Raw genomic sequence first — 13,662 nt, forward strand, 5'->3', positions numbered from 1 at the left:
GGCTAAAACACTGAGTTTGGAAGCCTTTTTTTATGGAATTATATGCTATCACCTAGCTTTAAGAAATGTTTTTTTGAGAAAATTGCATTTTAAAGTTATGTTTAGGTATTTTAGAAGTTCAGAATTACCACCAAACAATATAGGAATCCATGAGCATRTATGAAAAGATTGTATGAAAAGATTATTGAAAAATCCATTTGCTAGAACTGGTAATGGAAACTGGCTAATCTCATTGGGTGAGTAAATTAATTACAACACACTGTGTCTTCTAGAATATCTTTATAAACTAGGATGATATGGTGTTTGTATTCCTGTCAGATTTTAACATCTTCTATACAGCATGGTATTCTATTTAATATCTCACTATTGTTTATTCCGTTTTAGGGAACTTTCTACAATTCTATTAAGTACAACAAGGAGAAAGCATAAGCAAATAGTGGGTATGCAGAAGTAACAAAACCTAAATGTTTTATGCAGAAAAGATTCAACAAGTGTCTCCTATCAACGAAGAATGAATTATATTTTCACACTCTGTGGCATTGCAGTACAGTCTTGGATCAAATCACACATGCTATTTTAACAAAAAAATTGCATGATACTATTTGCACTGATCTGATGATGTGGAAATAAAATATTGAAAGGAATGCGGTTATTGTTTTCTTTGCTCTTCGGATTTTGCTGCGCTAAATGCATTTACTTAACCCAATAAAAGAATTTCTGCACAAAGTGATAACCACAGGTTTAAAGAAGCCTTACAGGCCAAACTTGTTGGTATGAAAGGAGTAAGACTTAGGTACTAACTGGGTTTCATAGTAAGYGTAAGTTTTTAGAAGCAGTGAAGGGAAATTCAGCCCCACAAATCCTGTTATCCTCTTTGGGCTATATGATCATACTGCTGAGATCATATTGAAAAGGTACATCTGTGCTACAGTGCAGCTGCTTGGATGTGAATCAGGGGGCCTGGTCTATCGTTCTTACTGGTGTTGAGTAGCATTTTACTTTGCCAATAATTCTCCTGAAATTAAAGAATCTAATCATGGCCAGTGTAAGAATGGCATAACTGAACTTCATGGAGAACAAATACTGCAAATAATGCAGGCTAATTAACAGGAAGGTTATTTGGCAAATATATTTAAAGCGCAAATTTTGCCATGACCAGTAAGTTCCCATTAAATGACGGAAAAGCAGATCCCAGTCCCACTGAAATCAGTGGAAGTTTTCCTGTTGACTTCAGTGATAGAAGAATTTGGACTTCTTTTAGATTTATCTTCCAATTTATGATCATTTTTCTGATGCTTACTAAATGTTCCCCAGTGTTTATACATTAAAATGTGTTGCCAATTCAAATAGCTTTGTCTTGTACTGTAAAATCTAAAATAAAATATTTGTTTTGGCATCTTCGTAAGTGGAATTTTTGTCTTGTGTTTAGAACTTACTCTACACTGCTAACTGCACGTAGGAAATGTTCCCTGCTCTTTTAAAGACATTTTTYGTGCACGTTTAAGACATTAACTGTAACTTTGTGGATTGGGTTTTCTGTTCAGTGGATTTACACTACAACAACAATCTAACTTTTAATTGTTAACAATTTTTAAAGTCCTTCTGCACATCAGATTGTTTTTATCTGTGAGATTGTCATTTTTTCTTTAATGATAAAATTATCATTAATAATATGATATTAATGTTTTAAGTTGCTAACTGTGTAGTTTATTCCCTCTCTGACATAGGAGAGGTACTTGTGAGCAAATATTAGCACCTTTTTGATGCTCTTTCACTAAATTACTTTCTTGTTTGCTGAACAGCTGTGCTCAAGATCAGTTTATATCTAACACTTCTGTACTCAGTGTTGATTCCTGTTAGTGCCACCTTATGTGTGAGTAGCCTCTATGAACTAATTTGTCTAGTGGATCCTGAAGAAACCAGTGATAAAAGTTTACTGCTTCTTGGTCTGCAGCTTGCTTTACTACTCTGCCTTTTTTTCTGTGTTCAGTAACATGTTTTTCATCCCTCGATGGTTTCTGATGCATGATACCTTTTCTACTGACATGCTTTGCTCTGACTTTTCCGCTTCCATCCTCATTCTGTAATCAACGTTGCAGGGAGTTTGCTGCATTTATACCTCAAACATAAGCTTGTGTAGTTATACCTGCACGGCATTGTTCCCTTGTTTTCCCTCCCTACAATCTGAATCCACTACTTAGCAACCGTACTTTAACATCATGCAGCCATTTCTGAGTGTTGGGACAGTTCTGTCAGAGGTTACAGGAACCTGTCTTTCTGCTCTTCCATGGTATGCCTTTCTCTTACTTCCCTCCCTTTTTCCCCTGACTGAATGTAGCACTTTTGCTTGTGTTTCTCAATTTGTTAAAAATCTGTTTCCCTAAAAATCTTCCTATTGGCTTACCTCACAATTTGACTCTAGACCTTACTCCCATTTTCTCCGATTTCCCCATTGGCTAACTCAACCTGAGAGATGATTAATGTGTGTCTCTGCTGATTCTGATCAGCTGTTTTCTGTTGCTCTTTTATTTTTGTGTAAACATCTGTAGGAGAGGCACTTAACTGAATGATCATCTGGTGTTAGTTAGCGTAGACATTCTGAATGCTAATTCTGAGGTCTTTGTATTTTACCCTTATTGGGTATATGTTGCTTAGGTTTAATRCAGCATATTCAGTCGATCTTCTATTTTACTCTAGACTCCTAGAGTGGGATTCACTTCTAGATACTTCTTTAGATACCTACAATGGCAGCTAAGTAGGTATTTCTAAAGAGTTGTTCCTCTCATTTGCTTTAAGGCTGAGAAGAACTGCAGAAATACCTGTTTTTTTCTCAGATGACTGTAAAAGGAGTCTAGCTAACCTGCAGAAATACCTGTTTTTCTCTGTTGACTATAAAAGGATTCTAGATAGCTCTCTTAGATGTGTATATCTACATTGTCTACGCCTAAAGCTAAGTGTCGTGAATCCTATGTCTTGTATATTCCTGAGAATGAAAAAGAACTGCTGGTTTGGTGGCATTATATTGCAGTTAACTTCTTATTTTTGAAAGTCCATATTTTTAGAAGAAGCATTTTTTTCTCACGGGTCTCCCAAAATTAAGTTTGAACAGTTTAATAAAAGAATTGAAGTAAATRATGGCTAAATTATTTTATTATTGTATTTAGGACAAATGTGTTCAGTGATTTTGCTTAATTCTCACTTTGCACCTGGAAAAAAGCTTTAACCATTAAGCTTAGTGGAGGAAGGAAGGTATAAATTTATTTAGTTATAATTTTATTGTTGAATCAATTCTTTTCATTTTCATGAATTACAGGAAGTCTGTTTACCTGTAAAACTCCAGCTATCGCAGATATTGTGATCCTGGTAGATGGCTCTTGGAGTATTGGTAGATTTAACTTCAGACTTGTTCGGCTGTTCTTGGAAAATCTGGTTTCTGCTTTCAATGTGGGATCTGAGAAAACAAGAGTAGGTAAGGTATCAAAAGTTTTTTCTTAATATTTCAGGTCTGTAGCAGTGTAAAAATGTCATGATTTTTCAGRATAGTTAATGATACTTATCTGTACAAGACTAATCCTTGTTTTTCACACTATCAGAAATGTGGTGTACACCTGCAACTCCTGCTTCTATCGATGGGGGCAACGCTGCTGGAATGTTTGTAGCATTAGTGAAGATATTCCTCACAGTGTATTGCAATATTCAGTTTAATTAAACTCTAATGCGATGGCAGCTGAAAACAGTGAAAACACTCTTACTGACTTCAACCAAAATTAGATCAAACCCTGAAAGTTTAATTTTGAAGGGGAAAAAGTGGCAATGGATGGCTTTTCTCATGCTTTAAACAGGCTTAAATGTTATATTTCTGTTCTGCTACTTACATTTTAATCTGTTCAAAAGCATATTAAATAAAATTTTTCTTTTTCACAGAATGATTTCTTGGAGTCTTACTGAAGTCTGAAATGTGGTGTGCTCCTTCTCATTTACTTTCTTTAGTACTTGTTGTGCTAAAGAAAGGAAGGCTTTGAAAATAAATTGAGGATGTGCCATGAACAAATGGCTTTGGAAATAATAATAGTTTTTTGGAGTCAACTAATGYAGTTTTCTGGTTATGGTAGCACACTTCTAGTAACCTAGTACATAAAGTGTAGATATCCAAAAAAAATTGTTTATTGTCTAATGCAGTACCTTAATTTATGGTTCTTTAGGTCTTGCACAGTACAGTGGTGATCCACGAATTGAATGGCATTTGAATGCCTATGGCACAAAAGATGCTGTTTTGGATGCAGTCCGTAATCTACCATATAAGGGAGGGAATACGTTAACAGGTACAATGTGTGTTTTAACTTTAACCTTTTATTGAAAAATATGTCCTGCTGCACAAACTAAGAAGTGCTTATTATGGAAGGTAAAAATGATGTTTAGTTTTGTACCTTTCTAATCAATTTGTGCAGTGTCTCTGAAGTCTCTCTGAGGTGGTTGTCCTTTTGGCTTCACTTGGGAATCTTTCCAACCAAGATGAGATCTCATAAAGCAAAATGTACATGAACTTTCTGTGCTTGAAGTAAAACCTTTTACCTGTTAGGAAGAGAATGCAAAATCAATTCATACTGTTCTTACACAAAGCTTTATTCTGGAGAAGGAAAAAAAATGCTATTTTAATACTTGACAACTGGCAATGGTAACTTTTCAAATGATCATCTGAGGCCTTTAGACTTCTGTTGACCTTTTGGTAGTTATAGTATTGAAGCCCCAGATGGCACTCAGTGATAGGTAATTGGGGACTGTTTATCATTGTGGAAAAACAGAGTTTTCGCAGTTAGCAGTGTTAGCTGTCTTTCCAGGAGAATGATAGACCTGAAGACCCAGGCATGGCTTCAAGTAAATTGTTGCCAATTTAAAGGGGGGAAGTTGAGGGGGAGGAAAGAAACATAAAGATTCTCCTTTTTTTCTCTAACATTTTATTTCTGTGGAAGGGGTGGCTAAGGTAGGATAGAGTACAGAAAGACTATATTATGATTCTAGGAATGAGACAAATCTGAGGTAGCAAGTAGAAAATCATCATGATTATCTCATATGAATGTTAGAAGAAAATGAGTTAGGAACCTTTGCTGTAGGAGACTTAGGAGAATTTTCAGATAGGATCTCAGTGTGATATCTAAGTTAGCCCTGAGCAGTCATTCTTCTCTTCTGTCCCTTCCAAYAATTAGCAATCAGTTATTAACATCAGATTCTCCCTAAGCTTAATTTAAGCTTTTCTTCAGCTTGAAAATGGTAAAACAAGCAAACAAAGAAACATTTAAAGTAAGACTGTATGKGGTATGGGGATTTATTATGTTCTCTAGACCACATTTCATATAAGCAGTGTAGAGGGAGAGTAGACTTCCTATTCTAACTGTCTTTGTAGGGTAAGAAAGAAAAGAAGATGAGTTCATAGGAATATCAGTGACCAATTTAGGTTTAAATAAGTTTCTATTACCAGTTTAAAATATACTGCTTGATCAAAAGGCTTCTAAAGATGAATATCACCTTCTCTGTAGTTCAGGTTGCTAGCTGGAATTTTATCTTTCATTAAAGAAACTCTTCTTTTGTACTTGTTCTTCAGTAAGAGATTTCCCAGGATTTTGATAAACGATATGAAATCAGCAAAATTAACCAACACTTCTTCCTTTAAAAGCMTTTTAAAATATTTCTTTTCTTAGGTCTTGCCTTAACTTACATTTTGGAAAACAGCTTTAAGCCTGAAGCAGGTGCAAGACCTGGGGTGTCTAAAATTGGCATATTGATCACTGATGGGAAATCCCAAGATGATGTTATCCCTCCTGCTAAAAACCTACGGGATGCTGGCATTGAACTGTTTGCTATTGGTGTGTATTCTGCTATATCCATCTATTGTGTCCTATTACACTCTAGTGTATTTATGTTTTTTACCTCCTATATTAAATATTCTGTTATGTGTATATCCAATAAGTATTGTCATTAATTTAAATCTTCTTTAAAATGTTCCTTGATTCATTATTACTTTAACTGGAATTTAGCAGGTTATATACTTGTATCAGGAGAAAACTGAAAAAAATGCCAGCTGTGCTTGTAAAATTGTAAATTAACATTATGAAGTAACATGTTAACTRCAGAGCTATCTGAAGCACATTAAAATCAATAGAAAGAATTGGATTTTAGTCATTTTAATGAGTCCCTGTGTGAGCAAAATAAATTTTTGTTTTTTTGTGGCTGATATTTTCTTTCTTTTTCTTTCCAATTAAAGGTGTAAAGAATGCAGATATAAATGAACTCAAAGAGATTGCTTCTGAACCTGACAGCACACACGTCTACAATGTTGCTGACTTCAACTTCATGCATACCATTGTCGAAGGTCTTACCAGAACCGTGTGCTCAAGAGTAGAGGAACAGGAAAAGGAAATCAAAGGTGAATAGAAAGATCTAATCTTACTTAGTATGATGTTATAACTACAAATYTTATTTTGAATACCTGCAGTTCTAAGCTGGCTTCTGGCACTTCATTCGTTCTGTATTTTCTTTTGCTGTCAGGAAAAGTACACTGTCAGGGAAGTTACCTTCCTGCTGTATGTTTTATCTTTACTTTGCTATCTTTGATCTTTTGCTCTCTTGGTCTCAAATACTATGGTATTTGATAATACAAAAAATACAAAAAAAAATGCATTCATTCCACTGTATCTATTTTCAAGTGGTGGGTAAAGAAAAAACAATTTCTAATATCCAGATTTGTGGATGAATTACATTAGCAGCTGCATATGGAATTTTTACAGTTATGCTATGCTTGCCATTTCCCAACTTGCTGATTTTTTTTGTCTCATAAGTTCTCAAAATTTTCAACTTTTAAGATTGCTTTGTGCCTTCCTGATGTTGGATTTTTTTCTCTTTCTTATTTAATATTTCTTTAAAATTGTGTGTTACAGAGCATAAGAAGATGTAGTTATGGAGAAAATTGTTGCTATATAGAAAGAATCTTCTCTGACAACAATATTTTTTGCTTTTCTGAACCTAAGAAATAGTGATGAAAAAAATATTGTAATTAGTCAGAGAAACAGTTCTACTCAAGGAAATTCTTTCTGAAAGGCTCCAGTGGAATTCGCTCACATTGCTTGTTTTGTGACTCTGATATATTACAGAAATACTAAGTAATTTTTTTCCATAAGCTTGTAACAACTATCAGAAAAGAAATTTGACTTTCATGCGTAATTCTACATGTGCAACGAAAAAGCGTGTATTAGTAAGGCTTCACTTCTTTTTCCCTCTTTTATTCACCTGGAAACTGGAGGAAATACAGAATATTAGCTGTGTCTTGTGGGAGGAGGAAGCAGTAAACTGGGAGAGGGAGAGAATGGAAAAACCATAAAGAGATGAAACATCGTTGTGGAAAGGAATGACTGCAAGAGAAGATGACTGTTCCCTGTATCTCTTCAGTTTGCTAACAAGCAGCATATCAATTTCAGACCTCTAAAGGAGCATAGGATATAGGCTCACARCTGTTTATGTTCTTAGATGTTTTTCATGTTTGGAAAAAAGGCAACTTGAGGGGAAAAAAAGAAAGAGTGAAGGGAGGAAGGAAAGGAAGGGTTAGTTTTGCATTTTTATATCTTCTTCGTATAAAGGTTTCTACACAGACCAGGGAGGCTTCGTCCCCATGAGAATTCAGCTTGTAGTATTCATTGTCATTAGTTCTTTGTTTCCATTGAAAGTTACCTATATAAATGTACAGTAGCCAATTATTTGAATTTCTAATGAGGAGAGATCTTCGGAACTTCAGCAATTACAAGAAGCCAAATACTTATTTTGGAGAGGAGAATAAAATACTTGTGTTGTCTCTAACCTAGGAACAATTGAGGCTTCGCTTGGGGCTCCTACAGATTTGGTCACATCTGAGGTAACAGCTAGAGGATTCCGGGTTAGCTGGACCCATGCACCAGGCAGAGTGGAAAAATACAGAGTTGTGTACTATCCCTCTCGAGGAGGACAGCCAGAAGAGGTAATAAGAGGGAAAGTTTCTCAGAAGTTTTTAATACGGTAGCAAGGACTAACCAGACAGCAAATATGCTGACTTATTTAAATCAACTCTGAAATTCCCTGAGATTTGTCTCTGAAGCCTGCTACAAGAAGGAAGTATGGTCACATTGGATGGAGATCAAAGTTAGCAATGGCCAGGCTGCTTTTTCTGTCACAAAAGAGTTCATAAAAAGAAAAAATATATTTGGTGTATTTGGGATGGCTACAAATGATCATTGAAAATTTAGAGAGGGATATTTACTTGCATAGGATTTATAGGCGCTTTGGAGACAGGAGCAAAAAGAATGCAGTAGAACAAGCTTTTGGCTTCAGCTGACAACTTACAGAAATGGATGAAAAGACAAAGGAGCAAAAGGATTTAACTAAGGACATGCTTGATTTATTTTTATACCAGAAACATTGTGTTTAGCATGCATATGTATTCATATCCATATGTAGTACTGTGTGTGTACATATATAGTACACTACAGGAATATTTATGAAGATACAGTAGTTATATCAAAAGTGCCCAATTCACACTCTTAAATTGTGTTGCGTGCATTTTATTTCTCTAAGCAATTCCTTTGTTCTAAGTGGCTACTTCATGTCAGCTGAGTACTTTAATTAGGTATATACTTGCTGTTCTTTTCTGGGACACTTTATTGTACACAAAGGTAGCAAAAGTGAGTTTGATTTACGAATTAAACTTTAGTAGGTTGATACTTAGATGCCAGTCTAAAATTTGCCTGAAACTGAGATTAATTGATTAAATAGCAATACGGTTAGTTTGCTTTATGCATATTTAGTTGAATTTTCTTCTAAACAGGTTGTGGTAGATGGAAGCGTATCAACAGCAGTTCTRAAAAACCTAATGTCTTTAACTGAGTACCAGATAGCTGTATTTGCCATCTACTCAAATGCTGCCAGCGAGGGCCTCCGTGGAACTGAAACTACACGTAAGTATCCTAATCAAGTTCATAATGGATTTAACTTTCTCCATTTAATCACACTGTATAAGCATAGTCTTTGTGAGGAAGAGATACAGAAGGGAGTCCTCTTTTGTTTAGATCCTTTTAATACATTTGTCTTTAATTTCTGCTTGAAATAATTCGGGGCTAAGTTCCTAAGTCCAAATGCTCTGGGGACCTTTAAACTCTGAGAAAGGTTTTATTCATCTCTGGGCTCAATGCTGAAGTCAGTTGTACTGAACCCTAAGTTAGAGCACTCCTAAACTTTGGCTCTGGAGCCAAGCTTTATAAATAAGGCTTGTGGTTATAGATGATCTAATGCGTGGAGGATTAGATGGGAACAGAAATACCTGCGTGTGATTCCCACCTGTGCCAAAGGTTTCAAGGTAACTTCAAGAAGTTTCTTTCTCAGTGATTCAGTTGATTTTTCTACCATAAAATGAAGACTCAGAATATTGTTAGAAGGGACATGTTTACAGTTTGGGGTTTTACAATGGAAGCCGTGTTAGTATCTGACATAATGTGCTATTATAGATTAAATGAATTTAATATATTTGCATACAAAATACAGTTATTTTCTTTAATAAATATGATAGCCATAAGGAAGGTAAGAGTAACTTTTTTAGTTAAAACTAGAAAATTGAATTAAGTTAGACAAAACAGTTTTTAAGTTTGGGATTCAGCCAGGAAATCAATGCTAATCTCAATCTGAAAAGAAAATGAAATGAGTTTTTGCAAAAAGGTTTGAGCCATTAATTTTTACTCTGTCCCACAAAATGTCATCTCCATGGCTGTTGTACCCCATTACACAGTGTTAGGAACTGGTTAATTTATTGAGTTGGAGAGAATGGAATCACATACTGAGCCAACAGCATCATTTCCTCTTGCATCTGGAATTCCTTTGAAGTCACCTATTCAAGTTCTGACTGAGCCCAGCCCTGCTGACTTTCTGTGATCCGATCAGATCACACCCCAAGGTCATGCGGCATCAGGCACTACAGACATCTTTGATAGTGTGTCAGAAGTAATAGTCTGACACGTGCAAGTGTCAATCATTCCRCCTAATCAAATATCTACAAATTGAAAGCATTTTCTCCTCTCCTAATGGACAGCTATGTAAAACTGTAGTTTACACTCTTGCCTTCCTGTGAGACACTGGCAGATAAAAATTAGCCACAAATATGAAAACTAGCACATTTGCTTATACAGAACACTGAAAATAGCTTACAGGAATTTTAAATCTAGATAAACATACTCAATATGCATGAAGTACAAGTAATTAGAAATGTTTCTGATTTAGTAGTCACTTCTAACTTGAAATAAATATGAAATTCTTTCACATTTTAATTTATTGCAAATATATTTTTTCTCAGTATTAGTTTACTCCAGTTCTTTTTCAGTATACTCCTAGTTTAATTTATCCCTATGACTTTATTAGGATATGCAGGTAACTGCCAAAAATGCAAATAAGCATTCTCTGATGGATATTTATATTTCAGAATCTCAGCTCTTTAGCTGAAAACTCCAGTAGAAGACACCACTTCTTTAATTTCTAGTCACCTCTTCATTAATTGTTATTTATATTGCCACAGTATCTAGGAGTCCCTGTTGAGACCATGAGTTAGAAAGAGGATGCTTTTCTTGGAGATTTTAAGAATCAAAATAAGGAAGAGAACAGGTGATAGATACCCTTCCTGTGATCGTGGGGCAGTTTGAGCAAGAATGAGATGATGTGGTAGAAAGTGTCCTCAGAATACCTCCAACATAATCAATTCCTTTCTGTAGGTATCGGAGGTTTGAGTAGATCTCTGAGGGAGAAGACTGAAGTAAATTTGAAAATGTTTCTTGGTAGTGTCTCCTTACTGTGAGGGGAAGTGTGCAAGAAAGCAGGAGCTGCTTGTCTACAATTTTTGTGTGTGTGTGTGTGATGGAGGTAGGCTTCATGGGAGTAGAAGTCAACACATCAGCAGGGATTTAAATAGAAGGGAAGCAGTCTGTGAAAGGTTTGAAAGTGAAGATAAGCAGCTTCCCTTGCAATAGGGAACMAGAGGTGATGGAAAGATTAAAAACGAGGAGTTAGTCAAATCAATGGGCTGAGAACACACAGCAGCATTCTGAACAAGACGTGATAAAGTTTGCCAAGGTCAAGGAAAAGGACCTGATGTGATGAAGGCTTTGCACTTCATTTTAATTGTGCCAGATGAATATAGAAGATAATATACAAGAGGTGTTCTGCAGCAAGAATTTTTAAGATGCATGGATAACCTGGAAGTGGAAACCTGAAGAGAGGCCTGTGCTGAAATTTTACCCAGGTTTACAGGCCTGAACAAGAGACTAAGTAAACAGATTCACCGAACAAGAAAGAACGAGGCTGGCATGATTTGTATATGGGGAATTGAGAGCTCTGTTAAAGCTTGTTGAACGTACATAATTAATAGATGAACAACTCCGTGGAGATGTCAGCTAGACAGGCTGCTATTTTTGTCTGGACAAGGAGATTAGAGAAGATCTGTGAATTATCAGCATTGTAATTAGAATTGGTAGCTGAATTTGTGTTTGTGGGTGAGATTATTTAGAAACACGCAAAGCAGAGCCTTGTAGAATCTTAACATCCAGCTTCTTACAATCTCTCGGTCTTCCTAATAGGAGAAGATTAATATCAAATACCAACTGCCCTGTCCTTTTAGACCTTTTGATTCATTTTTAGGGACAATCTCAGTGTAGAAGTTCCAGAGGAGCAGCCAAAATTCCCTTGCATCTCTCCAGTGACTGGATGCTTTGGTGGAATCCATCACTGGTGTAACGGCAGTGGAAAGGCCTTGGGGCATTTCTCTTTTAGAGGGAAAAAAATGAGAACAATCAGAGAAATGAAAATGTTCAAAGCCAGGTAGGACAAAGAGCTGAAATGCTTTGTAACAAGTAAATTTGCCCTGGCAGTAGAATTCTGCAGGCTTTTATGTACTAATCAGCTCTTCAAGGTTGTGACACACAGACAGCACTTCCAAGCCTGAAGATAGCCATATTCCTTTGTGTTTCCTGGGGCAAAATGAGCTATGTGAAAAATGGCTGGTTGTTCAAATGAGACAACTGAACTGTCTGTCTCCCTCTCCACTGTAGTTGCCTTGCCAATGGCATCGGACCTGCAGTTGTATGATGTGTCACAGAGCAGCATGAGAGCTAAGTGGACTGGAGTAGCGGGTGCCACAGGTTACATGATCCTGTACGCTCCCCTGACAGAGGGATTGGCAGCAGATGAAAAGGAGGTGATGTATTTAGCTTTTATTTGATTAATAATTATTTGACAAAAAATCTTTTAAAGAATAAAATAGTACATGGCCTTTAACCTCAGACTTTATCAGCAAATACTTAGGTTTTTTTCAATGACCCTTTTAAGTAATGTATTTATTACAGACTTGCTAAACAAAGGGCAAGTACCAGCTGATTACTGTTTTATCTCATTGTCATACAAAAATGCCACCATTTCAGCTGAATTAAAGTGACTCTTTTGATGTGATACATGAGGTGATATTGTATCATCATGTAAAGCAAACGCCCAAAGAAAGAAAAAAAATGAAATAAAACTATTTTCTGCATGTGCTGTTAGAAGAATATGAAGTTTAGCCTTTGTTCTCATCAGGACCTTTGAAAGTGAATTAAATTATAAGAAAACCAATAAATGTCTTATCTTATTCTGTCCAACTTAGCTAAGTAGCTAACATAGTTCCAATGGAACCTTCGGACCAGGATTTGAAATGTTGTTATGTTCCAATTTCTATACATAAAATTAAGTTTAAAGTCTTTGTCCAGGCAAGAACACTAAAAAGCATGCAAGGGCATGTAAACTTGTGGAAATGGGGTAGGAAGCTACCAAGATCTCACATAGACTTGTGTTCTCTGCTAAATGAGTGGCTATGAGCACGTAGCTGTTAAAAATGGGGCCTCCCTGAAAACTAACTGAATCAGGAAGACTGAGCCTCACCCTGAAAAAAGATTTTTTTTTTCCACATTAAATAAATCACTTGCCCTTAATGTGGCATTCAGTAAAGACGTGGAGGAGGAAAAGAATACACAGCTTAAGGAGCAAAGAGCAAATCTGAGTCTTGCTCTGGGTGGAAAACAATTTCTCCTGTAACAGACTAAAGATGGAACAAGGTGTAGCTGTGAATGAAAAGGGCTTAGTAGCTGCAGGTTCTGCAGAGGAGGACTATCGTGTCATTGCTAATGTGACTGGTTGCTTTTAAATTCCTCTTACCTGCATGCTGGCTTTTGGCTTTTTGGCAATTTTGATGTTTTGGTTGTTGYGCAGAGTCCTAAAATCTTCGGCTAAGTGCTGCAGGCACAGTATCAGACAAAGCCTTGGCTCAGCAAAGCATTTGATCACGTGCCCAATTTAAGTGTATAAATAGCATTTTTCTCTATCATGAGCTAATTCAGAAATTATGTGTCTTTTTTATTTGTGTTGTTTTTAGATAAAAATCGGAGAAGCCTCAACATATCTTGAACTGGATGGACTATTGCCAAATACAGAATATACAGTCACAGTTTACGCCATGTTTGGAGAAGAAGCTAGTGATCCCCTTACCGGACAAGAAACTACATGTGGGTAGTACATATCTATATTCACTTAAGTGTTAATAAAACTTCAGAAGAGCCTGTACATATTAGAACAGACATC

At 36.1% G+C, this 13,662-nt stretch overlaps 1 protein-coding gene across 1 annotated transcript in view; it reads left to right on the forward strand.

Moving 5' to 3' along the window:
* COL14A1 (collagen type XIV alpha 1 chain) overlaps positions 1 to 13,662 on the forward strand; it is a 134,157-nt gene that overhangs the window by 39,505 nt on the left and 80,990 nt on the right. Inside the window, exons 5-12 of the mRNA XM_026055693.1 lie at positions 3,314 to 3,469; positions 4,203 to 4,322; positions 5,697 to 5,861; positions 6,260 to 6,421; positions 7,851 to 8,002; positions 8,846 to 8,975; positions 12,105 to 12,250; positions 13,457 to 13,586. Coding sequence (XP_025911478.1) covers positions 3,314 to 3,469; positions 4,203 to 4,322; positions 5,697 to 5,861; positions 6,260 to 6,421; positions 7,851 to 8,002; positions 8,846 to 8,975; positions 12,105 to 12,250; positions 13,457 to 13,586 — 1,161 coding nt within the window. The remainder of the gene's footprint in view (positions 1 to 3,313; positions 3,470 to 4,202; positions 4,323 to 5,696; positions 5,862 to 6,259; positions 6,422 to 7,850; positions 8,003 to 8,845; positions 8,976 to 12,104; positions 12,251 to 13,456; positions 13,587 to 13,662) is intronic.

Source organism: Apteryx rowi, unplaced genomic scaffold, assembly GCF_003343035.1.
Source record: "Apteryx rowi isolate R43461 unplaced genomic scaffold, aptRow1 scaffold_125, whole genome shotgun sequence".
Taxonomy (NCBI): domain Eukaryota; kingdom Metazoa; phylum Chordata; class Aves; order Apterygiformes; family Apterygidae; genus Apteryx; species Apteryx rowi.